General features: G+C 41.4%; 1 protein-coding gene across 1 annotated transcript in view; it reads right to left on the reverse strand.

Annotated features, from left to right (window-relative positions):
* The window catches only part of CENPF (centromere protein F), a 63,487-nt gene that overhangs the window by 6,380 nt on the left and 31,052 nt on the right, over nt 1–26,055 (reverse strand). The window contains exons 11-18 of the mRNA XM_069544949.1: nt 22,714–22,849; nt 17,461–20,858; nt 12,924–16,211; nt 11,554–11,706; nt 7,192–7,368; nt 6,640–6,801; nt 4,238–4,400; nt 270–746 (exon numbers count right to left, since the gene is read on the reverse strand). Coding sequence (XP_069401050.1) covers nt 270–746; nt 4,238–4,400; nt 6,640–6,801; nt 7,192–7,368; nt 11,554–11,706; nt 12,924–16,211; nt 17,461–20,858; nt 22,714–22,849 — 7,954 coding nt within the window. The remainder of the gene's footprint in view (nt 1–269; nt 747–4,237; nt 4,401–6,639; nt 6,802–7,191; nt 7,369–11,553; nt 11,707–12,923; nt 16,212–17,460; nt 20,859–22,713; nt 22,850–26,055) is intronic.

Below are 26,055 nucleotides of genomic sequence, written 5' to 3' on the forward strand. Positions count from 1 at the left end.
TCAGCACAGAAATATCAAATTCCAAACAGTTTTCTGACAGTCATTTTTCAAATCTCCTAGTAGTTTTTGTACTGTGACATAAGTAATTAGACCTGTCATTCTCTCACAACAGAAAAGAAAGTATATACCTTACCAATTTAACAGTGGACTATTGCTTCTGAAGATTAACTAGGACCATGGTGTAATAATCCCCAAATACAAATGCCTTTTTTCTTTTTGTATGTGAATTTCTTTAAAAGAACACAAATACTTTTAAAATCATGTCATACCTTTCTTTACAACTTCTGGAAGCCCCTCTGGCTCAAATTCAGCATCTTCTGCATCCTCTGGAGGGTGAGTACCACTTTTGATGGCTTTCCTGCTTTTTTTGGAAAATGTCTCTGGTGTAGAGGGTGTGGTTTCTCCCCCATCTTCCCGAATCCCACTGGACCTTTGCCTTTTGCCTGAAGATTTATTTTGGCCAGATGGTAACTTCTTTTCAGTGGCAGAAGGGACTGGGGATGGTCCTGGAGCAACCGAATTCACCAAAGGAGAACTCCGAAGATTAAGTTTAGATTGTTGTGAACTCAAACGAGCAACTTGTGTTTCTAACATCTCTTTGGCTTTCTCTAACTTCTCATGGCTTATAAGCAGGGAACAGTATTTATCCAGGTATTCGTCTGCCTCCTTGGTTTTTTCTTCAAGGGATTCTTTCAGTTCTTTCATTTCAGTTATTAATTCATCGACATTAGCATCTACAACGGTATCTGTCAAAAGTAAAATGACAAGTTATTTGTAACATGACACTTCTCTAGTTAACACTGGGCATCATCAAGCAGATAACCTTGATTTTTTTTATTTTGCAGGAATGGGGGAAAATGTAGCTACAGATGTTCTTATATTTCAAACAGCTCTTATTTGGAAGGGATTGTATGAAGATACATATTCTAGTGAGTTACATACTTATTGTTGTTTACTCACTAAGCCATGCCCGATTCTTTTGAGACCCCACAGACTGTAGCCCACAAGGCTACTCTGTCCATGGGATTTCCTAGGCAAGAATACTGGAGTGGGTTGCCATTTCCTTCTCCAGGGATTGAACCCACGTATCCTCCTTGGCGGGCAGATTCTTTACTACTTTGCAGGCAGAGTCTTCAGTCAACAGGGGAACGCACATACTTACTGGGATAGTTTAAATATAACCCAACAATATCTCAAACTAGTATTTCAGCCAATCCATCAAACCACCTTGTAGTTATACTACCTAAAATGAATTAATTTATTACACTCTGTATATTCCTCTGTCCATTCTTTCTATTTTAAGTGAATGAACAGTAAAAGTCGACAGAGAATACAAAGTTACTGTTGTAAAGGCTTTGGGAGGCAGTTCAGTTGCTCAGTCGTGTCTTACTCTTTGTGACCCCATGGACTGCAACACGCCAGGCCTCCCTGTCCATCACCAACTCCCAGAGTTTACTCAAACTCATATCCCTTGAGTCCGTGATGCTATCTAACCATCTCATCCTCTGTCATCCCCTTCTACTCCTGCCCTCAATCTTTCCCAGCATCAGGGTCTTATCTAATAAGTCAGCCCTTCCATCAGGTGGCCAAAGTACTGGCATTTCAGCTTCAGCATCAGTCCTTCCAATGAATATTCAAGACTGATTTTCTTTAGGTTGGATCTCCTTGCAGGCCAAGGGACTCTCAAGAGTCTTCTCCAACACCACAGTTTAACAAGCATCAATTCTTCAGTGCTCAGCTTTCTTTATAGTCGAACTCTCACATCCATACATGACTACTAGAAAAACCATAGCCTTGACTAGATGGACCTTTGTTGGCAAAGTGATGTCTCTGTTTTTTAATATGCTGTCTAGGTTGGTCACAACTTTGCTTCCGAGGAGTGTCTTTTAATGTCATGGCTGCAGTCACCATCTGCAGTGATTTTTAGCCCTGAAATTAAAGTCTGTCACTGTTTCCACTGTTTCCCCATCTATTCGCCATGAAGTGATGAGACCAGATGCCACGATCTTAGTTTTCTGAATGTTGAATTTTCAGCCAACTTTTTCACTCTTATCTTTCACTTTCATCAAGAGGTTCTTTAGTTCTTCTTCACTTTCTGCCATAAGGGTGGTGTCATCTGCACATCTGAGGTTACTGATATTTCTCCCTTGATTCCAGCTTGTGCTTTACCCAGTCGAGCATTTCTCATGATGTACTCTGCATATAAGTTAAACAAGCAGGTTGACAATATTCAGCCTTGATGTACTCCTTTCCTGATCCCTTAGGATTATACAGAGGAAGTGACAAATAGATTCAAGGGATTAGATCTGATAGACAGAGTGTCTGAAGAACTATGGATGGAGGTTCATGACATAGTACAGGAGGCAGTGATCAAGACCATTTCCAAGAAAAGAAATGCAAAAAGGCATAATGGTTGTCTGAGGAGGCCTTACAAATAGCTGTGAAAAGAAGAGAAGCGAAAGGCAAAGGAGAAAAGGAATGAGATACCCATTGGAATGCAGAGTCCCAAAGAATAGCAAGGAGAGATAAGAAACCCTTCCTCAGTGATCAATGCAAAGAAATAGAGGAAAACAGAATGGGAAAGACTAGAGATATCTTCAAGAAAATCAGAGATACCAAGGAAACATTTCATGCAAAGATGGGCACAATAAAGGACAGAAATGGTATAGACCTAACAAAAGCAGAAGATATTAAGAAGAGGTGGCAAGAATACATAGAAGAGCTACACAAAAAAGATCTTCATGACCCAGATAATCACAATGGTGTGATCACTCACCTAGAGCCAGACATCCTAGAATGCAAAGTCAAGTGGGCCTTAGGAAGCATCACTACAAACAAAGCTGGTGGAGGTGATGCAATTCCAGTTGAGCTATTTCAAATCCTAAAAGATGATGCTGTGAAAGTGCTGCACTCAATATGCCAGCAAATATGGAAAACTGAGCAGTGGCTACAGGACTGGAAAAGGTCAGTTTTCATTCCAATCCAAAAGAAAGGCAATGCCAAAGAATGCTCAAACTACCAGACAATTGCACTCATCTCACATGCTAGCAAAGTGATGCTCAAAATTCTCCAAGCCAGGCTTCAACAGAATGTGAACTGAGAACTTCCAGATGTTCAAACTGGTTCTAGAAAAGGCAGAGGTACCAGAGATCAAATTGACAACATCTGTTGGATCATCAAAAAAGCAAGAGAGTTCCAGAAAAACATCTATTTCTGCTTTATTGAATATGCCAAAGCCCTGTGTGGATCACAACAAACTGGAAAATTCTGAAAGAGATGGGAATACCAGACCACCTACCCTGCCTCCTGAGAAATCTGTATCCAGGTCAGGAAGCAGCCGTTAGAACTGGACATGGAACAACAGACTGGTTCCAAATCGGGAAAGGAATACATCAAGGCTGTATATTGGGATACAAGCAGGGGCCAATGAAAAGACAAGTCCAAAGAAATGCTGAAAAGTGCATGGAGGCAATGGAGGATCTGACGGACAAGTGTTTGAAGGACACTACATGGAAAGATGTCTCAGTCACTTGTAGCCGCCTGGTTGGCATTGATTCCATCCTTGAAGCCCCAGTCCATTCTGCCTACTCTTCTCAGCAGGGAAGACTGTTGACCCCTCACCCCTGCCAAGCTATGTATGGTCCAGAAGAGCCATGCGTACTATATTTGCCGTCATCTATCCATACAGAAAAAGCATTCCACTCTAGGGGTGTGTGTGTGGAGAAAAGAGACAAAAAGCGTTGTTACTACTGTTTCATTCTACCTACACACCCAAAAATATAGTCCCCAACCTATTTAGTAGAGCCAAGGACAACTAGAATCATCTGTTTGTAAATTCCCAGTGCCAGCTCAGAGGCCAGTCTTCCTTTGATGTAGGAACTAGGTAATGGACATCCACATGAATAACTCTTCTTGGAAAGGCTCATTAGCAAACGGGGCTGCCAGGTTTTTGAACGTTTGATAGAACAGAAGGTGCAGTCATTCTATTTTTTAAATGCAGGCTTCATTCTGAATCCCATTAATGACCCCAGCCCGTGCACAAAATTCAGAAATTGGGAAACGGTTCACCGCTCAATCTCGGCGTGCCGCCACAAAACAGAGCGCTGACCACGCTTCCTGCGCAGACACACCAGTGTGATGTCACTAGTCGGCGCCAGTCAGGGCCTGTCGATGTGTATGTGACGTCACTAGTAGGCGCCAGTCAGGGCTTGTCTATGTGGGCCCGGCTAGCACCCACCTGCTCTCTGTTTCTCCTGTGCAGCTTCAAGATGAGACAGTTCTTTCTGCAACATCACCTTTTCCTCTTCCAGCTGTTTACAGGATTTCATCAACAACTTTATTTTACTCTGGGCACGATCGTTTTCCTTCTTCAATTTATCTGCATGTTTTAGATTTTCCATCTACAAAATGAAAGCAATTCCACTTAAAAACCTTGAATTGCTTTTCGTGAGCATATGGAAAAATAATAATGAGATAAAATTAAGAATCATATGCTGTAAGTTTAAGAACAAGACAAAACATCTAAAGATGCATAAAACAATTCCTCGTCTCTGTTCAGTGTCCTAAGTCCCCCCAATAAACACTGTCTTTGTCACTCCCTTTCTTAAGATAATGCCCTACTAAGTAGCCCAATATATCTGTGTTTACCCAACAGGAATCACACCCGGGAGGTAGGGGCAGGGGTCCATGGACCTACTCTTGGTGGGCCGAACACTCCAGATGAGAGGATTGTGTCCCATTTGCAATTCTGTGCTGTTGCACAGTTTCAATGCCTGAGATGACATTTGCTGAGTCACACCAGATGAAGGCCAGAGATGTGGCTCACAACACTAATTTAAAGCCAAATGATATTATGGTTTATAACATAAATTTAAATGTTATAGTACCTCAAACAAAAAGTGAACAGAATGGTGGGAGAATTATGTCATCAAGCACTTCTTAGTAGTACATGTTCATAGTTCCTTAAGCACAATTGCAAAATCAAAAAAACAAGTTCTGAAAATGATTTACAGGCAAAACTTGACCTGAACAGATATAAAGGAATTTACAGTCTTTATTTATCCCACCTTGTGAAAATATTCATACATTTTGCTATAAAACTATGAATTTGATTAAAGTATCACCCAGACTTTGATAGGATATTATGTGATCTGTGGCTTATGCATTACATTATCTAATATCTAAGAAATACAGAATTCTAAAACAATCTAGCTCTAAGAGTTTCTGATAAGAGATCATAAACATACAAAGGCAGACCAAACTATCAAAAAAAGAAAGAAGCAGCTTAGTAGCACATTGATGTTACAAGTAGATTTCCCTCTTTGTACCTTTCACCTTGAAATAATTTCATCAGCAATGTTGCAATAAGTCTGCACTTTCAGAATTTTCTATTTCTGATTCCAAACATAAATGGATCAGAGACAGATTTAATTCAATTTCAACAATGCTTATCAACTTCAATAAAATTATGAGATTTGAATAGACTCAACTAACAGTGTACCATTTTGTACATATATAAATAGACATTCCCCACAGTACAACTGTCAAAGATTTTAAAAAAGGAGAAAGTAAGTAAATTAAAAAGTAGACCTGAAGCTATTTCTTTCTGTTATTAAACCTATTATCTCTCATTTTGTAGCAACAGGACATTATTGATCATTAATGTTATTTTAAACTTAGTTTGTATTTCCTTGGTATATTTCCTTCACTGTGATAATTGTATAAGACTATAAACATAAGAAATCTATACCTAGTTATCTTAACTTTTCTGAAAGATATTTATTTTCCAGGTTCATATTTTACATTCTGGATGGTATTCGTTTTATGCAAAGTATTTGTGGGAATAAAAACAGCCTCCTTCTCCAAGTAGAATTACTATAGGACTTCCTATACTCTAACAATGGAACTGTCCAGGTGGCACAGTGGTAAAGAATCCGCCTGCCAATGCAGGAGACACAAGAAACATGGGCTGGATCTCCGGGTAGGGAAGATCCCCTGGAGTAGGAAACGGCAACCCATTCCAGTATTCTTGCCCAGAAAATTCCATGGACAGAGGAGCCCAGTGGGCTACAGTCCACAGGGTCGCAAAGAGTCAGACATGACTGAGCAACTGAGCCCACACACACAGTCTAACAATACTGAGATTAGGGTTCACCTTTTTTCTAAAGAAAAAAGTTTGATGGTCCCTGCATCGAGAGGAAGAGGAGAACGTATACTTATGTATGGCTGGCCACGTGCTTGGCCCACCTTGAGCCCCAAAGTCATGGAAAAGAAGATTTGGTGGTAGTGAACCTGAAGACCAATCATTAAGACTTTCACCAAATCATTATCTACATCTGGAGGGGCTTGCCGTCATCTGTTATAGGCTTGATCTTCATATCCACTTCCAGAAGTCTCTGACATCCTCTGCTTTGACAGGATTCACTGAGTGATGAATAAAGTCTGCTCAAGCTGTGGAACTGCATGCTGTCCTCTCATTTGTAGAAACAACTCAGCAGACAACTGATGAATGATTTTATTCATCACTACAAAAACCTTTTTCATGAAAATTAAAATGAAAACACTTAATTTCATACCGCTCAAACCATTGTTACATGTATGAGCCATTCTAAGTTATGAAGTAATGATAAGTGTACATACCTTGGTTTTCTCCAATTCTTCTAAAATCTCAGTGGTCGCTTTCAAAGAATTATTGAGTTCTTCTTTACTGGACTTTAAGAGGTCTATCTCCACCTTCTGTGAGCTGAGACATTCCTCTTTAGAAGTCAGTTTCTCTCGATATGTCTGGATTTCCATTTCATGCTAGGGCAGAAAAATGTTACTTTAGCCAGGAGGCTCAAGTAAAAACATCATAAGGGAAACAAACAGAAAAGAAAACTGCTATTCCAAAGTGAAGTGAGCTCGCTCAGTCATGTCCGACTCTTTGCGACCCCATGGACTGTAGCCCACCAGGCTCTTCCAAGACCATGGTTTTTGGAACTCTCTCCAAGATGGAAATGTATTTTTTAAAAACTCAAGGCATAAAATAAGACACGTGCAAATAACTGGGGGAAAGAAAGGGAAGTTAATAGAACGAGACCATTCAAAAAATTGTGAAGCATAACAACACTGGCTTCCTTGCAAAAAATGCCTCATCACCACCATCGACACATACTCTTCAGCTTGCCCAGTCACCAGACCACCCATTTTTACCTGTTTGTTTGTATCCAGAAGCAAAGCCTGATGTTTGTTTTCAGCTTCCTGAAGCCGTAGCTGATATTCAGCTATTTCTCCTCTCATTTTCCCTTGTTCTTCCATATGGTCTTTGTGTACACAATCCAAACTCTTCTTCAATTCACTATTTTCTAGCATGAGCTCATTCAGTTGACCCTAATTAGAAAAACAATAAAATTATGGGAAGATAATTAAGAACCTGGACATATATATTTAGGAACACTGAGCATAGAAGGGAAAAAAATCATTTACAGGCAAGACAAAATCTATATAAAATTAGTGCTATAATTCTTAGCAATGTACAGTTGATGTTCTATAGCCACAGATTAAACATCCACAAATTTAGCCAACTACAAAACAAAAATATTCCATACCCCCTCCCCCAAAATTCCAGACAGTTCCAAAAAGTCAAACTTGAATTTTCTGTGTACCAGGAATTTTCCACACAGCATTTACACTGTAATTACATATTCTAGTGAGTTACTTATTGTTGTTGTTTAGTCGCTCAGTCCTGTACAATTCTTTTCAACCCAATGGACTGGGGCCCACCAGGTTCCTCTGTCCATGAGGACTCTCCAGGCAAGAATACTGGAGTGGGTTGCTCTGGAAGATACAGAGGATTTTCCCAACACAGGTATCGAACCCAGGTCTCCCACACTGCAGGTGGATTCTTTACTGTCTGAGCCACCAGGGAAGTCCAAGAATACTGAAGTGAATAGCCTATCTCTTCTCCAGGGGATCTTCCCAAACCAGGGTCTCCTGCATTGCAGGCAAGAGTATTTACAACTATTTACATAGTATTAGCTATTTTAAGTAATCCAGTATGGGCTTCCCAGGCGGCTCAGTGGTAAAGAATCCACCTGCCAATGCAGACACAGAAGACTTGGGTTCGATCCCTGGGTCGGGAAGATCCCCTGGAAGAGGAAATGGCAACCCACTGCAGTATTCCCAAGGATAGAGAAGCCTGGCGGGCTACTGTCCATGGAGTTGCAGAGTCGGACATGACTTAGCAACTGAGCACATGCAGACTTGAAGCATACGGGAGGATGTGTGTAGGTTAGATGCAAACACTATGCCATTTTATATGAGGGACTTGAACTTCTGTGAATTTTGGAATCTGGAGGGCCTAGAACCCATCTCCTGTGGATACAGAGGGATGACTTAATCCACTTTAAATGGCGACTTCACCTCCAGGGGCAATTTCCGTTGTTCCAACCCCAGGTCACCTCCACAAGGAACACGGGATCTCTGAAACCTCAACTTTACAACTAAGACACCCTGGACCAAACCTTCCTTGGCTCCTTTGGCTTCTCACTTTTTTAAGTACTTCTATTACAGTAATTTCTTGACCTCATCAACAGGACCACCAACACCTTTACACTCAAGCCCCTCCAGGCTTGTGTTTCCTTCCTTGGCCAGCTTAGGTGCATCTTCTGTCACTTTAAGAATTTCCTTCCACATGCTCCCCACTCCTCTGCCCCTCTCTCCCTTCACGGTGCAGGACTAGCAAAACTGCAGCCCTAGAGGCATCTGGCTTCTCTGTGCATGATCCCAAATAGCTATTCCTACATGTGTTTATATACATGCTGTGTCCACTTTCTCATCAACCACTCCTCAACCCACTCCCACTCCTTTTATCCCAGCTGCTCCTGAAACAGCATCAAGCCCCATGTTACAGACCCCATCCTTTAGCTCTCATCTCTTTCAACCTCTGAGCAGAATCTGATGCTGCTGACCACTCCTTCAGTCCCAAGACAGCCTCCACTCGTGCCTTCAGGAACAGGATACTCTCCTGGTTTGCCTCCTCTTGTCTTCTCAGTTTCTTTGCTGGCTCTTTCTCCTGTCTCACCCTACGTGCTGGGGGTCACCTGGGCTGGGCCCAGAGCCGCCTCTTTTCCACCTTCTCTTCTCCGTCTGTATTTTCCACCATCCTCATAATTTGTAAACACTACCTATATTGTGAACTAGCCAAATTCATGGAGCTATCCTAAACCTTCCCTTCAATCACCAGCCTCCTGTGTTTTGTCACTTTAGATTGTACCCTAGTTCTTTACCATCTCTTCCTACTGCTCCAACCTTCCTTCGTACTATTTTCCACCTGACTCCAGCCACAATGGCTTCCTTTCAATTTTGAAAATGTCCATAGGTGTTTATAATTTCAGAGTTTTGTTCCACCCACCGCCCCTCCCCACCCCCCTTTTGGCTGCTCCACGTCTTCTCAACACACAGGACCTTCAATCTTCATCACAGCATGCGGGATCTTTAGTTGAGGCACGTGAACTCTTAGTTGCAGCATATGGGACCTAATTCCCTGACCAGGGATTGCACCCAGGCCCCCAGCATTGGGAGCATGGAGTCTTTGTCACTGGACCACCAGAAAGTCCCTAATTTCAGAGATTTTGTCACACTGCTCTATAGACTCAGAAGGCTCCCTCCTTGGTCGTGTTCTTCACATGGTGACTTCGTGCCTTTTGGGTGGCATTCTCAGACCACCTTGTCTAAATTAGGTTGTTCCCTACTCCTATACCCAACTTCCTAAACGTTCTGCAGAAAGAATCCTGTTTCCTTTATCACACTTAACGGTTGTTTGTTGTTTTGTTTTTTATTTATTTGCCAACACTGAGTCTTCACCACTGCACACGGGCTTTCTCTAGTTGCAGCAAGGGGGAACTACTCTCTAGCTCTGGTGCCCAGACTTCTCACTGCAGCGGTATCTCCTATTGCAGAGCACAGGCTCAGTAGTTGGGTACATGGGCTTAGCTGCCTCAGGGTTTGGGGAATCTCGCCGGACCAGGGATCAAACCAGTGTCCCCTGCAGTGGCAGGCAGATTCTTAACCACTGGACCACCAAGGAAGTCTTATAGCACTCAAAGCGTTTATGATTATTTTATACATTTCCTATGAGCGATTTCCTGTGTCGAGATGGTAAGCTCTGTGAGTGCAGGGACCACTGGGTAGCTATCGTTCACCATTCCGTCCTCTGACCTTAGCAGTGTTTACAGAATGAATAAAGCCACTGCAGACCAACACATACACACGGCCTTCAAGCTGAACACTTAGCTTTTTTTTTTAGTAGAGCCTATAAATGAAATGCAAGTAACAATATACTAGGGATACTCTCAAACTGCTCAGTTCCAAGCAGATTTCAGCAGGTGCAGGACTCAGATATCATTCATAGGAACTCCTTCCACATAGCATTGCCACAAATCCCATGAACCAACTGCTGAGATTAAATGCCAAAGCTTTTCCACTTTTATTAAATATCATATTTAAAGAAAAGCACAGGGCTTCCCTGGTGGTTCAGTGGTCAGAATCCACCCTGCAATGCAGGGGACATCGGTTCCATCCCTGGTCCAGGAAGATCCTATAAGCCGCACAGCCACTAAGCCCATGTGCCGTAACTACTGAGCTTGGACTCTAGAGCCCATCCTCCGCAACAAGAGAAGTCACGGCAGCAAGAAGCCTGAGCGCTGCAACCCCAGACTAGCTCCCGCTCTCCATAACTAGAGAAGGTCCACAGGCAGCAGCAAAGACACAGCAAAGACATCAAGTTAATAATTTTTTAAAAACCTACCTTATTAAAAAAAAACACACACACACAAATTTCCCCCATTTCTTATACAGGCTATTCCAAATATCATTGCAACTTTATGTGATTATTCTGTGTCATAATCACAATTATATTTTGCTATCCTTTTCTAAGAACTACTTGGGGATGAAGTTGCACACAGACTATATGGATATAGGAATTTTACCCTCTGGCTGCATGGTAGCTGCTACCTAAGGCTCGTTGTTAAGAGATTCAGGAGAAAGCACATGAATCAGCAATGTCTATTATGAGACCAGCAGTGGGAGTGGCAGCCCAAATGCTATAGTTCTGCCATCACCGGCCCTAAAATAGCACCCCAAGACGGCTCCAACTCTACATTTTACTGTGACTCTGTTACACTGTTAGTTCTTTGCAAGATCAGTGCATCTGTCTCTAGCAACACTCTGGCTTGTAATCTGGGGCAGGCCAGGAAAACAGCCTATTGAAAGCTGCATGCAATCCATTTCTGGTATGAGTTAATATAGTCAGAAGGGCTGTCTTCTATGAAAAAGGTATCTGGGCTCCTTGACAGGTATTTTGATGTGTTTGGGGGCCTCTTTGGACTCCTTCAGGGCTCATGACAGTGCTGGATGGCAACGATTACTGCACGTCTGACCGTGACATACCTTTGGGTTACTCTTTTCAAAAGCTAAAAAAAGTTTGATACATCTCAGAAGATCTTACAAAAATAAACAAGGAAACAGTGCACAAGAATTATTAGAGTATAATGAATCGGTCATAGAGAAACTTACTTTGCTGCTCTTTACTTCTTCCAACATTAAATTTAATTCTTCCGTTAGCCTGTTTTTCTCCCCACTAAATTCTTCTTTCAGTTCCGCCGTTTTTTGTATCATTGCATGCATTTCCTTCTGAAGCTCAGTTTCCTTCACAGTCATTGTGTTTACCTGAAATTTCATTTTCCATTAGGATCTGCTTATGGTTGTCTGTTTGATCAAATTAATCACTGTGATACAGCATATTCGTGACATCCACATCACTCCAATAATAAAATAAAACCCAGCTAATCCTCCTGTTACTAATCCACTCAACCAATATTCTCAAAACCGACTGATAAGCTTGCCTTTTCTTCTCTGCAAGATTTAACATAAGACAGCAATAAGGAAAGGAATGACAAAAAAAAGATAATATTATCAAATCTTAAAATCCTTCATAGAGGTAATGATTTGAATTAAACATCAGAAAGTATTTACAAGGCAGTGACTTAATCTATCAGACCTTGGATCTCTTATGTATTCTCTAGAGCCATGCTAAAATTCAAGAAACAGGATGATAGTTTGTTAAAACCAGTTAAAGCAGGATTGTATCCATCCCTACACCAGACTGAAATAGCCTGGTAAAGTCTGTCTACTTGTCTCTACCATAACTGCTACCCTTGCAAGCTATGCAAAAACTTGAAATTCTTGGAAAATATTGAGATATGATTGACTGTATTTTCTGGATAATCTACTTGTCCAATAAAAACTTAATTTGAAGGCATCACTTTCCTAGATCAGTAAGTATAGGGGAAATTTTTAACTTTTCTTTAAAAATTGAGTTTCTTGATGGCAGATCTTCCCTTTCATCATCAGCTAACAAAAGAGGAGACTGCCCAAAGAGAATGGGGCTGAAAGCACCAAATCCCTAGGAGGGACATGTCCTGGGAGCCGCGAGGGTTCTGTTGGTTATATCAGTATCTTTAACAGTTCTTTCTCCTAAAGGCAAAAATGGTAGGGCAGAGGCAAAAGCGATCTCTACTGATTCTGACTAATATGTGTTATACTCTCCGCAGCAGTGGTCCTCAGCTGGGTATGGGTATGCAGCCTACTATTCTGATGTACTACAAGAAATGAACCATACACAACCCAAAGCTTCTTCCCTGTCCAGGTGTCACAGTGAAAACTGGGCCAATCCACAGAAGCACCCCATGGAAGTGTGTGCCAAAGGTAAGACTCACTCACTATTGGAGCCAAATCAATATCCCCCACAGCTGAAGACCCCCAAACTTAAAGCCTTTACAAAGTTTGATCCAATACAGCAAACACTGTCCAGAAGGAAATAGAATTCACACAGTGGTTGCCCCTCCTGACAACAGATTCAAATGTAAAGACATAAAGCCACTTACTTTTTCAACAAAGGACGTTTTTTCCAAATTTGTCAATTCAAGCTCTTTCTCCAGATTCCTGTAAGAATTCTGCAGAGCTTCTAAGGTGTCCTGTAAAGCATCATTTTTGGATTGCAGCACCTGAATCTTCTGCTCCAATTCCACCATCAGATTTTCCAGGTCTGCCTTTTGCTTCTTCCAAAGTTGCTGTTCTCCTTCCATCTGGGACAGTTTAGAGACAAGCTGCTCTTGGTCCCGAGTCTGACTTTTTAGTATGCTGATTTCTTCATCCTTTTTCTCTAGTTTCTGTTTGCCATCTTCAACTTCTTGAATGAGGTCATTCACAGAAGACTGCAAAATCATGTAATTACTTTTGGCATCATCAAGGCCCTGCAGCAGCTGAGCCTTCTCATGTTCAAGGGAATCTACCTGACTACTCAGGCTCTGTTCTTTGACCTTCCAGGTCTCTTGGTCATTACCCAAGGCTGCCATTTTCTCGTTTAGCTCTTCTAATTCTTTTTGCAGCATCTCCAATGCAGCTTTAGATTCTTCCTGCATCTGTACTTTTTCTTGCTCTTTTTCCCGCAACATATTTTCAAATGAAGAATTTAATGTTTCTAATTCAGACACTCGACTCTGCTCTTTTTGTAATTCTTTACTCAGATCTTCTTTTTCTGATCTTATATTGACAAGATCTAATTGCAAACCTCTCAGATTTTGGTCCATCTCCTCCATTGTTGTTTTCAGGGTCTCCACTTCTGCTTTGGACTTCTCAGCCTCAAGAGTCACATGCTCTTGGTTTTTTCCTGATAGCTCGAGTTCTCTTTCAAGGTTCTCAACTGTATCCTTAAGGAAATCTGCCTGATGCTGACTTTCCTTCAATTTTTCTAAGATACAGAGCTGTTGCTTTTTATCAGCATCTAAGCAGACTTTCAGCTTTCCAAGGTTATTTCTCAGCTGTTGTACCTCCTCAACTGGGGAGTCCAGACTCTGTTCTTCAACGTTCCAGGTCTCCTGGTCAACATACAAGGCTGCTACTTCCTCACTTAGCTCTTTCAGTTGTGTCTGCAGCATCTCCACTGCAGCTTTAGATTCTTCCTGCATCTGTACTTTTTCTTGCTCTTTTTCTCGCAATAGGTTTTCAAATGAAGAATTTAATGTTTGTAATTCAGACACTCGACTCTGCTCTTTCAGTAATTCTTTAGTCAGATCTTCTTTTTCTGATCTTATATTGACAAGATCTAATTGCAAACCTCTCAGATTTTGGTCCATTTCCTCCGCTGTTGCTTTCAGGGTCTCTACTTCAGCTTTGGACTGCTCAGCCTCAAGAGCTACATGCTCTTGGTTTTCTCCTGATAGCTTGAGTTCTCTTTCAAGGTTCTCAACTGTATCCTTAAGCAAATCTGCCTGATGCTGACTTTCCTTCAGTTTTTCTAGAATATGGAGCTGCTGCTCTTTATCAATGTCCAAGTGGAGTTTCAGCTTTTCAATGTTATTTCTCAGCTGTTGTACCTCCTGGGCAGGAGAGTCCAGACTCTGTTCTTTGACCTTCCAGGTCTCCTGGTCATCACATAAGGCTGCTACTTCCTCACTTAGCTCTCTCAATTGTGTTTGCAGCATCTCCACTGCAGCTTTAGATTCTTCTTTCATCTGTATTTTCTCTCGCTCCTTTTCTTCTAATAGGTTCTTCAATGAAGAGAGCAGCGTATCTAACTCAGACGCCTGACCTTGTTTTTCTTGTAGCTGTTTCACAAGATTTTCTTTTTCAGTCCGTATTGTGACAAGGTCTGATTCTAAATCTTTCAGGCATTCAGTCGTCAGCTCTATTTGTGTTTTTAGGTTCTCCACCTCTGCTTTGCAATTCTCAGCATCAAGAATCACCAGCTCCTGGTTTTCTTCTGCCATCTGCAACTCCCTTTCAAGGGTCTCAACCTTGTCCTGAAGCGAGTCATTCCTCCGCTCGCTTGCTTTCAGTTTTTCTGAGACATGGAGCTGCTTCTTTTCATCAGCCTCAATGCGGACCCTGAGTTTCTCAATGCCTTTTCTCAACTGGTGCACTTCCTCTTGCGTGGAGCTCAGCCTCACTGCGACCTCACCCTTCTCCATCAGTGCAGTCTCCAAAGCCTTGGTGATGGCCAGCTTTTCATTCTCCGATTCACTCAGTTTGGTCTGCAGGCTTTCGGATTCCCATACAAGTGAGTCTTTCTCTTTATTCAGTTGTTCAATTTGGTTTTCCAATTCACTTCTTACCAGGGACAGTGCCTGTGAGTCCTTTTCCAAACTCTGAAGCTGCTCTTGGAGATGCAGACACTCACGTTGATGAGATTCAAGCTCCCGTATTTCCTCCTTCATCTTTTCAGACATCTGATCTAGCTCTTGATTTTCTTTTGACAAAGTATCTAACTCTCCACGAAGCTGATCTCTCTCACTTGTGACCACAGAGAGTCCTTCCTCAAGACAGGTTATAACTGTTTGTTTATTTTCATTGTCTTTTTCTAAATATAGTTTCTCTGTTTGAACTGCCTCTAAGCTGGCTTCCGCAGAGAGGGTGTGATGCTCCATGCTATCTTTCTCAGATTGAATCCTCTGTAGTTCATTTTCCACCTGGAGACATTTCTCTCTCCAGTTGTCAGTCACCTTGGCTACATCATCTTCAATATCTTCATGTGGCAATTTGCTTGTGACCATTTCTAAGCTAGGAGTGAGACCTCCTGAACTTTCTTCTCTCTGGTTATGATAAGAAAAGGATGCCAATTTTTCATTTAAATCCAATTTTTCTTTCTTAAGTTCCTCAACTATTTTTTCCAATGCCACACATGCTTCAATCTTGGTAGTTAGTTGTACTTCCAGTAAATGGAATTTTGAATCTAACTCTTTGATTTCATTTAGCAAGTTGTCAACTTTTTGGTCACGTTCCTCTATGCCATGAAGTAATCTCAAATTCTCATTTGATGTCTCTTTTACTTTCAGCTCGAGACTCTGAATGGTTACCTGATTCTCCAGAACATCCCTAGGCACTGAAGCATTAGGCCCAGGAAGGTACAGTTCAGAAATGCACTCTGAACAGCCCTGGGCTGGATCTCCCACTGGGGCCTCAGGGCTGGCTTCTGAGGACTGCTCTCTGGACCATTCTTCTGTAAGTTTGGCTGCACCAGTCTTTGTTATTTTCTCCATCTCTAGACTGAGGTCCTGCTGAACATCTTTTTCACAAACCTGGTGAATCTCATGCTTTGGGGTCCTCTCTTTAGGTTCTGAAGTATATTCTTCTGATTCTCTTATGTCACAGCTATCGTTTCCACCCGGAATAGCCTGTAATTGCAAAATATAATAAGAATGCAGCTTACTTTTCAAGAAGAATCAGAATAAATAGGCTTATTATTTTTCTTGGAAACTAGATACTTGTCTCTGCTAAACACATCTCTTCAAATGGCATACTGCCTACCAGATTCACGTCTCTCCATCCAAATAGTCAACACAATTAAACAAACATTCAGGAAGTGTCTTCCATGTGCAAGGTCCTGGGTATTTATCAAGAAGACAAAGCCTTCAGGTCAGTTTATGCGAACATCATCTAAATTGTGATGTCGTTACATTTCAAAATGTTTTTCCTGTTAGGAATATTCTAAGTAGCCAAATTTGAAATTTTCTTTGGGATTATCAAATAAGAGGCTAACAAATTCCAAACTAAATGGTCAGCTTCCATCTGCAGCATTTATGACACTCTTCAATAAGAGAAGGCAGTAAGGCTTCACGACCAGATTTCCAGGTCAAGGACTTAATCACTTAATATAAGCAGCCTACATTCTTGGATAAACCACATGTTTGAACCTCCCCTTCTCTTATCTGTAAACTGGGGATCTGCTCCTTTGACCACAGTGGCCGTCACCTCTGCACATGCCTCCTGCCACTCTACAGAGGTAGAGGGAGGGAATCAAGTGAGACCCATTGACTGTACACCATTACTAGTTTAGCTGGTAGACTAGAAAAGACAAAGGTATAAGTAACTAAACAACTTTTTATCCAACAAAGAAAGAAGTGTCTCAGAATAACTGATATCAAATCATAGATTTGTACCCAAACAAACTGTTAGAAAAGTATTCATAATTACAAAATGAACACTAATATTTAGCTTCATGACTATAACTCTGTAACATTACAAACAGTCTGAAGAGAGTAAGAGATTGATCACCTTACCATTCCTAAGTGCCAGTTTGAGATTCAATGTTTAATTAAATCACAAAGTGAAAATATATAGCCATCCTCAAGAAGATATTCTGACTCCGTAACATGATCTTCTCTAGGAGACTTTAAAAAACATCTGTAGTAATGTCCAATATAATAATTTTTAAAGATGATGATGATAGAAATTACCCCCCTAAATAAAGCTGACACATTTTCCTAAAGATCTGGCTTATTTTTTCAAAACTTTGGTATATTTTGCTCTTATTTCCTTAAACCCTAAAAATATTTTCATTTGGATTTAATGTCGATTTCAACAAACACTGCATGCCTCCTAGGCACTCGATTAGAGAAACAGCATGTCAGCCCGTGTACTCACATCTTCTATGTCGGTGCCAAGCAGCGACCGAGAGCTTAAGTCCAGACCCTGCAGCTGGAGCCGCGCCACTTCGAGCTCAAGTGTGAGGTGCTCCGTGTGTCTCTTTTCAGCCGCCAACTTGGACTCCATCTCCGCTGTCACATCTGTCAGCTTCTGCTGCCACTGTTCGTTTTCTGACAAGTACTGCTTCCTGAGGTAGTCGAGCTCCTCCCTCGAAGAACTCAGCAACTCCTTGAGCTCTTCGATTTCCTTGTTTTTCGTAAGCCCTTGACTTTCAATTTCCTCTTCCAGCTGCTTGAGGGACTGGAGGTACGTCTGACAGAGGGTCTCAAGTTCTCGAGTGCTCCTCAGTGGGACAGAGGGGATGTCCTTCTCGGTCAGATTCTCCTCCTCCAGACTACTACAAGAGACTTCCTCTACACTGGACTGGGTTGCTGAAACAGTCCCTTCTAAATTATTCAAGAGGGACGTTTCTGTTGTGTGCTCTAAAAGATCTTTGTAAAAAGAGGATTCTCCCAAACTTGCGTTTCCAGGGCTGTCAGTCACACAAGAGAATGACAAGGACAGTGAATGCTCCTCCCCGGGCGCTGGTGTCACCTCCTTTACCAGGTCACCTTGAGCGCTCCTCAGACTCATTGACAAGACTGAATTTTCAGCCTTTAATGTGTCAACGTAAGACTGCAGCTCTGACATCTTGGAGCTCATCAGACAGTGCTGTTCATGTAAAATTTTGTGTTCACTCTGTAAAGATGAAAATTTCTCCTGTAATTCAGCGAAGTGCATTTGAACCTCTTTGTTTGACATGGTCAAATGCTCATAGAAATTACAGTCATCCAAAGGATTTAAGTTCACAGATGTCTGCTCATCTTGTTGTACACCAAATTCACCTTCTGGTGTTTCTTCCACTGACTCGCCTTGGAGAAGTCCATTCTCATCATTTAATGTTTCAACTTCCTTTACTAGTTTCCCTACCTCTTCCGCCATTTTACTAGTTGCTGTGATACATTCTGATCTTGAGTCATTCAGCTCAGATATGAGTTCAGACTTTTCAACCTGCAGGGCTTCACACATTTTCTCTAACTCATTCAGCTTGTTCATGGCTGTCTGTAGAGAGCACTGCAGGTGGGCATTGTCCTGCTGACTTGTTGACAACTCATGAAGCACCGAAATATATTTTTCTTCTGGATCTATTTCAGAGTCTCCAAGGCTACTAATATCTTGTGACTGAGTATCTTGTTGCAAATCTTCAGTTTCTAATTCTCTAGCTTGTAATTCGTGCTGTAGACACTCTTCCTTCTCACTCTTCTGAAGTCTTAATTCCATGTTTCTGACTTCAGATTCTACTTGCACCAGCTGTGCTTTGTAAGTGTCTAGAGAAGAATCTTTAACATCAAGATCCATCGGAAGTTGAACATGACATGTGTTTATCTCCCTCTCTCCTTCTTTCTCAGAGTCTTGAATTGGTTCCAGTTCTAGACATTGATGTTCATGTTTCGTCCTCATTAATTCCATCAGGTGCTCATTCTCTTGTAATAAGGCATTAACTTCCTGCTGCATCTTATTTTGCTCTTCCTTTAACTTCATGATTTCTTGCTTTAAACCATCAGCCTCCCTCTTGGAGCTGTTTTGGATATCTGTAATCTCAGACTGCAGGGCTTGCTGCACCGTCTCCAACTCCAGAATTAAATTCTGGTTTCTTTCTTCAGCTGATGCTAACTGCGATACAAATGCTTGGTGTTCCCTTGCAAATGTTTCCTTTAGCTGTCCTAATTCATTTTTTCTGTCTTCACAAACACCCGTGCACTCACTCAGCAAGCATTCTAATTTAGAGTTCTTTTCCTGAACTGCTTTATATTTTTCACTCAGATCCTGAAATGCATTTCCTGTTTCTTCACATCTTTGTAGTAAAGTAAGCCTTTCTTGTTTGTACTGATTAGATAACTCTGAAATGCTTTTATCTCTTTCATCTATACAGTTTGAAAAACTCTCAGTTTTTTGGAGCAAGTTCATCTTCTCTCGAGTTAAGGTGGCATTAATTTCCTTGAGAGTCCCATTCTCTTGGGTCAACCCTTCAATGTCCTTTTTATTTAGAGAAATGATGGAATTCAGTTCCTTTTTCTCCAAGCTCAGGGTTTCAGACAAAAACTGTAGCTCCTTTAGAGATTCCTGAAGTAAATGGTTGTTCTTTTTTAACTCTCCAATCTCTGCCTGCTCAGTTTCTAGTTTTTCATTCAAAAATTGCAACTCTCTTTCCTTGCTCTCCAGGGCAGCTAAAGTTTCAGTAACAACATTCTGATGAACAGAAGTGTCTTCTTGTAACTTACTAATGTGTTGACTTGTTTCAGCCACAAAACTTTGATGCATCTGTTCTGCTTTCATGAGGTTTTCTTCAATTTCTCCTTTGATTTGCACCAACTCTTCACACTGCTTCTGCAGATCTGAGTTCATCTGCTTTTGCGACTCTAAGGAAAATTCAAGAGAAACGACTCTATTTTGCAACATGGATGAACTTTCCGGACTTTGGTCTGTTGCTACATGGCATCCACTCCTTTCTGAAGACACACTTTCTTGCTCTCCAATTATACTTGCAAAGGAATTGTTCAGTGCAGACTGCTGTTCAAAAGCCAAACGACTTCTCTGATGAGGCTCAACTGTCACTGCAGAGGAATCTCTGGATTTTAGCAGATCCCTGAGACTCTCATATTCAGCATGCAAGTCTTGGTAACGCTGGTCTTTGTCCATGATTTCACTTGACAGTAACTGAAGCTTATGTTCTAGGTCTTCCACTTGCCCGGTGAGGTGAGAGATTTTCAAACACATGTTTTCTATCTCCTTCTCGTGTTTCTGATCTGAGAACTCAGCTTTCTGTTGCAGTTCTCCATAAGCGCGTTTCTGTGTCTCTGCCTCTGCGGTCTTGCTGTCGATCACATTTTGAAGGTTCCTGATCTCCACGTTTAGATTTTCTCTTTCCATCTCCAGGGTTCTTACCCTCTCGTTATATTCGTGACTTTTTATTTGCTGTGTCTTAAGACAAGTTTCCAAGTGATTAACTTTACTCTGCAAGCTTCCCTTTTCTGATTCCATCTGATTTAAAAGTTGTTCGTTTTCCCTTTTCCAGCGAGAAAACAGAGTTTTCTCTTCTTTCAATTCTTCATATTCTTTCTTCTTTAATTCCAAAGCGCTCAACAATGCTTCAGATTCTCTCTCTGTTTTGCTTAACTTTTCGTTCAGTTGTTCAATGTGGTGTTCCCTTTTCTTTAATAGGTCTTGAGAACAATCTCGCTGCTTTTCCAGGTCAGCCAAGGCAAGCTTCAGTTTCTCTAAAGTCAAGGAATTCTCTTGCTGATTTATCTTTTCTTGAAGATCTCTTAACATGGTTTCCTGAGAGGTGTTCTTAGCTATTAAAACAGAAAAAAATACATAAGTTGTCATGGCTTTAATAAATACTTATTCTACAAGAATTCTAAACTCTGAAAAAAAAACTAAAACTAACAGCTTAAGTCATGTAAAAATTGGCATTACTGCCTGCATATCTCCTTGAAAGTAAACCACCTGATAATTATCTAAGCTCATATAAAGAAAATGGTCCTTTTCAGGATGGCAATACATTTGTTTATCTTCTTTCTAAGCTGCATAACAAAGTGCTATTGTATAAAACACCAAGGGGTTATTTTCCTAAGCACTTGAAACTTTCTTTTATTCTTTTACCTTGTATATGCTTATGTATATCATATTTTTGCCCTTTGGAAATAGCTACTCAAGGAGAGAAAAGTGTGACAAGAGCAGCACTAACATGGAAATATCCCACATCACTATGCAACATCCCCGATATCTGAGAAAAGTTAATAACTTCTTTGCCAGTTTAGCCAAAAATCCACAGGATCAAGCTTAAGTACAAGAGTATGTGGTGCTACAGGGAATTATACTCAATTATTCTGTAAGGGAAAAGCATTTGAAAACGTGTGTGTGCCTGTGTGTGTGTGTGTGTAACTGAATCACTCTGCTGTACAACTGAAACTAACACAGAATTGTAAACCAACTATGCTTCAATTAAAAATTGTACATTTTTTCCCCCAAAGTATACATGGTTCTATATATCAGCAGCTCTGGAGGCGAACATAGGAATGTCAGTGAGGAGCAATGGCCCACACCCCAGCCCCTCAGAGTCAGGGTGGTACCTGTGAAGATGAGAGTCATCAGGAAGATGTCATAGACTCCATCACTGCCTGTTCTCTGCTTAAAAACTCCCCTCTGCCCACGGATCCCTCTGAGTTGAGAATAATCACATCGCTTTCATTCAACAATGGGAAGTCTTAAAGAATCTCAGTAGTAGATGAAAAAGGTAGCATGTATTATAAACTCAGGTGTTATACCAACTGGACAGCAATTCCTCTTTTTAGCCCGCTCATCTCCATCTACCTAATGAGAGTGGATGGCTGCTGGAGACAGCGCCATAGGGGCTATTTGCTTGGGAGAGCCTCAAGCAATGACACTGGAGACCAACGCTGAAAAAAAACACCCTCTTTCTTTTGGTATAGTTTTCTTTCAAAAAAAATCTGAAGATTGATATTTCTACCTCCTGCCATGGAAAACTGAAAGCTGTATGGGAAGGTTAGAATTTACAAAAAGGAAAGAGTCAGAGAAGTGCTCAGGTTAAAAGAAATCCAAGATGTGCAAACACCCCAGGGGAGAAAATAAATCTAAATAAAGACACATGGCACATACAAATAAATGTGAAACAAACAGTGGAATCATTTGGTGTACATAGCATCATTCTGTGGCTATATAGAAAGTAAGGAAATAAAATCATTCAGTCAAGTAAGCCATCCAAAAACAATGGTCACTAAGGGCTGGGAAAACATGCAGTTAATACAGAATTTTCCATTATAAGGGAAACAGTAATGGGTGAGTAGATGAGCCGTCTGGATATAACTAACAAACACGCTTGAGACACAAAATAGCACGCTGGGGAATGAGACAGCACCAACAAGTTACTTTTGTATGGAAAGTATTTACCCTTTTGGTTTTAAAGTGCTGAAAACCAGGCATTTGGGGACTCAATGTGTTTCAATAAAAAAAAAAGTCCAACTATCACTCTGGAAACTAAAAAGTGAAAAAGCAAAAACTTTCCCACATCAGCTGCTGACATCTCTCTCGGAGAAGATATGGAAAAATTCAAAGAAGTTTCTAATGACATCCGCCCTCCCTCGAGGGAACATTAGCCTAGAGAAAGAACTCTAATAGGCCACTCACCCTTCATTTCTTCCGCAAAATTCTGGCTCTGACTCAAACACTGCTTGGCCTTCTTCAGTTCCTCCTCCAGGTGGCAGACTTCTCGGGCCCTCTGCTCAGACTGACTCTTGAGGAGGCTGTTTTCCCTCTTCATTTCCTAAAAGACAGGTTTAGTTAGTTATCTTACTGCCCAGACAGATGCTCAAGCAACTCAGGGCTTCTGCCTCGGTGGGACTTCTGCCCCATGGGGCCATGTGTGCCTCTCGCTAGCGGAGGAACCACACTTGCCCTTCGAGCAATGAAGTTAGATAGTTTTATTTCAATAAAATGATACTATAAATAGAAGTCAGAAGCACAAAATCTAAAAACTGATGATAATCTTTTTCCTTCAAGAAGTTTACTTTTCGACCTTTCCAGGTGTCCCTATGGTTGTTAAAACATTCGCATATAAAGAAAACCCTTTTTACAAGCTTCCCAAAGAAACAATCGCTCCAAGTTTACATCATGCCTAAATAATCAAATATATCTTTGTAAAGTTCCAAAGTGCTAATGAACCAAAAAAAATTCATGTGACAATTTTGATGTTTTTTTGTAAAACTATCTTAAGTTTCACTGCTATAGGGGAATGCCTTCATGAGTAAATTACCTTTAAGAAATGTTTATTAAAAGTTTGCAATGTACAAGATGTTGGAATGGGCATTCTGAAAGGTGCAGTTACAAATTAAGACAGTCTCTGCCCTCAGGCCAGGTACCTGCCAGGGGGCCATCACTTAACACATGGCAGCTGCTGCTGCTAAGTCGCTTCAGTTGTATCTGACTCTATGCGACCCCATAGACGGCACAGCCCACCAGACTCCCCCATCCCTGGGATTCTCCAGGCAAGAACACTGGAGTGGGTTGCCATTTCCTTCTCCAATGCATGAAAGTGAAAAGTGAAAGTGAAGTCGCTCAGTCGTGTCCGACTCTTGATGACCCCATGGACTGCAGCCCACCAGGCTCCTCTGTCCATGGGATTCTCCAGGCAAGAGTACTGGAGTGGGGTGCCATCACCTTCTCTGTAATACATGGCAGGATGTGTTATTTGCTCAAGAGAGATGAAGTGTGCTATGGGAAATGAGAGGGCTGGAGCATGGAAGGATCAATTCTAGATGGAGGAATCTGAGGCTTCCCAGTGAAGACAGGTCCTTTGGCGGGCACCTGATTAAATGAAGAGCCGTGCACTGATGTGCCATAGACTAGCAGACAGACACATGCAGCCTCACTCTGTTTTCTAGGGAGACCTATTTTTCTTAGACTTAAAACAAAGTAGTATTTGTCTGCTGAATAAAAATGCTTCTTATTAACCATGTGACTTGCATAATAAATATTATAAATCCTCTATCCATATTCCTCAAACTGCTGTTCAACCTTCAATGATGTTACAGTTGTTAATTATTTCAACTTATATTATATGGCACCTTCTGGATCACTGGGAATTGGCAGGTATCATGACAAACTGACAGAACTAAGCAACCCCCATCCTTGGAGTGGTGTGGGGAGGGGAGACTCATAAGCCTAATTTTAAAAGCACACAAACACACTTAGAAAAATATTTCTCTGAGAAGTAAAGGGTATTTTTGAATTCTTCAAGAAACAGTTAAGACCCATCCTCCAAAACCCTACTGCACCGTTAGAAAACAGATGGCCCTGGCAACGTGGTGCTGGAAGCCTGCCTTCAATTATCAGTCTGGTTACTACCAGCAGATGGGTACTGATGTAGCAAAGCCAAATTCAAGAAGAGGGAGAATCTGGCTGGTACAAAGTACTTGAAAACTTGCTGGCAGCTGCTGTGTTCGTGTATATATGTTCATTTCATCATCAAAATTTAAGAGCCCGCTGCAGTTATATTTCTGTCTCCTTTGTCTTGATCCTCCCACCTTTCCATGTGCTCAACTGAGACTCTATCAAATTAAGAGATCCACCAGAACTAAAGGCCTGCACCGACTCATGTCAAGACTGACGTTCATACCAGTCATTGTGAATTCTGCACAGGATGAATGATCACTAAGGTGCAAGGATGTGATTGACTTAAACGAGCATCATTCAACTAAGAGAATGTGTAATCACTTGTTTGCTCTTCAGACTCAGAATAATCACCACTCAAATGAGATCATAGATGTGAAAGGAAAAATACCTTAACTCACTCTAATGTGGGCAATGGGGCATTAATAGTAGTGTTTCTTCCTAATATTCAACAGCCTCTAGATTCTGTGTGTTCAATGTTAAGATCAGCTAAATGAGCTCAACATGAGAGTAACTAGGATGTAACCATCTTTGATACATTTTGCAACTTGTATTTTTTGCTCTAAAAAAATCATTGAATCAAATGGCATCTATATCTAGAGGTATGACAAGAAAGCTAAAGCTGGGTGCATCCCAGCAGGAGGAAGGTGAAAAGAAGACGAAGGAGGGACCCCAGGAGGGAGGGGGACAACTTATATTTATGTGTCTGCTCGTCTCTATCTATCACGTCCATAACTGGAGACATTTAAGTGAGCACCAAGCCCAGTGGAAAGATTAACGTGCCTTTATTCTGGCATTAGCTCCGTAAATATTTGTTTCAAATGAAGAAACGTTCCGCCAACCCCGAGACCCTGAGGCTTATCATGCTATAGCTGTGGCCAACCCAAGAATTTTAAAAGGCCAGAATTTAGAAAATGAGTATCTGAAAATGAAGCTGTAGGCTGCCATCCATCAGCAATTAGTTTTCTGCACAGCTTACAGCCACTTAAGACTTGATTGGGTAGCTCATTACCAACAATGAGTTAAGCATACAAGGACACAGTCTCCCAGGCATCTCTCGCCACCAAACATGATTCGAAAAATTGGGCACCAGTCTGGAAACACACAACAAAAATCCCTATAAACCACAAGCCAGCATTAGAGCTTAGCAAGCAATTCCACCCAGATCAACTTTGGTTTTAGAAGCAGCAAGGGAAGTGTCATTTCCTAGGGCCAGACAAAACACATTTCAGCTACTGTGTGGCATCTCGTGATGGCACCCATGAATGAAGCTTAATACATCCCCTGCTGGTGCAAAGTCTATGTGGTGAACCAGGGATGGATGCAAAGGATGTGTTTCTCCCCTTCCAGCCCATCATTCTTGCCTGCCAGACCAGGTCCCTTAGAGGACCCTGTGTCATACAGGTCCCCACGCTCAGGAAGGTCCCCAAGCAAGTGTTCCCTAGTCTTGGCTGTCAAATGACGGTTTATGATCGTCTAACCCCAGTGCTGTGGGGCTGGCACTAGATGTTGGATGAGCAGCCTAGCTAAACCCTCCATTCACTTTGATACTAAATGTTAACTTTACCCTTGATTGGGCCA

This window comes from Ovis canadensis, chromosome 12 (assembly GCF_042477335.2).
Source record: "Ovis canadensis isolate MfBH-ARS-UI-01 breed Bighorn chromosome 12, ARS-UI_OviCan_v2, whole genome shotgun sequence".
NCBI classification, from domain to species: domain Eukaryota; kingdom Metazoa; phylum Chordata; class Mammalia; order Artiodactyla; family Bovidae; genus Ovis; species Ovis canadensis.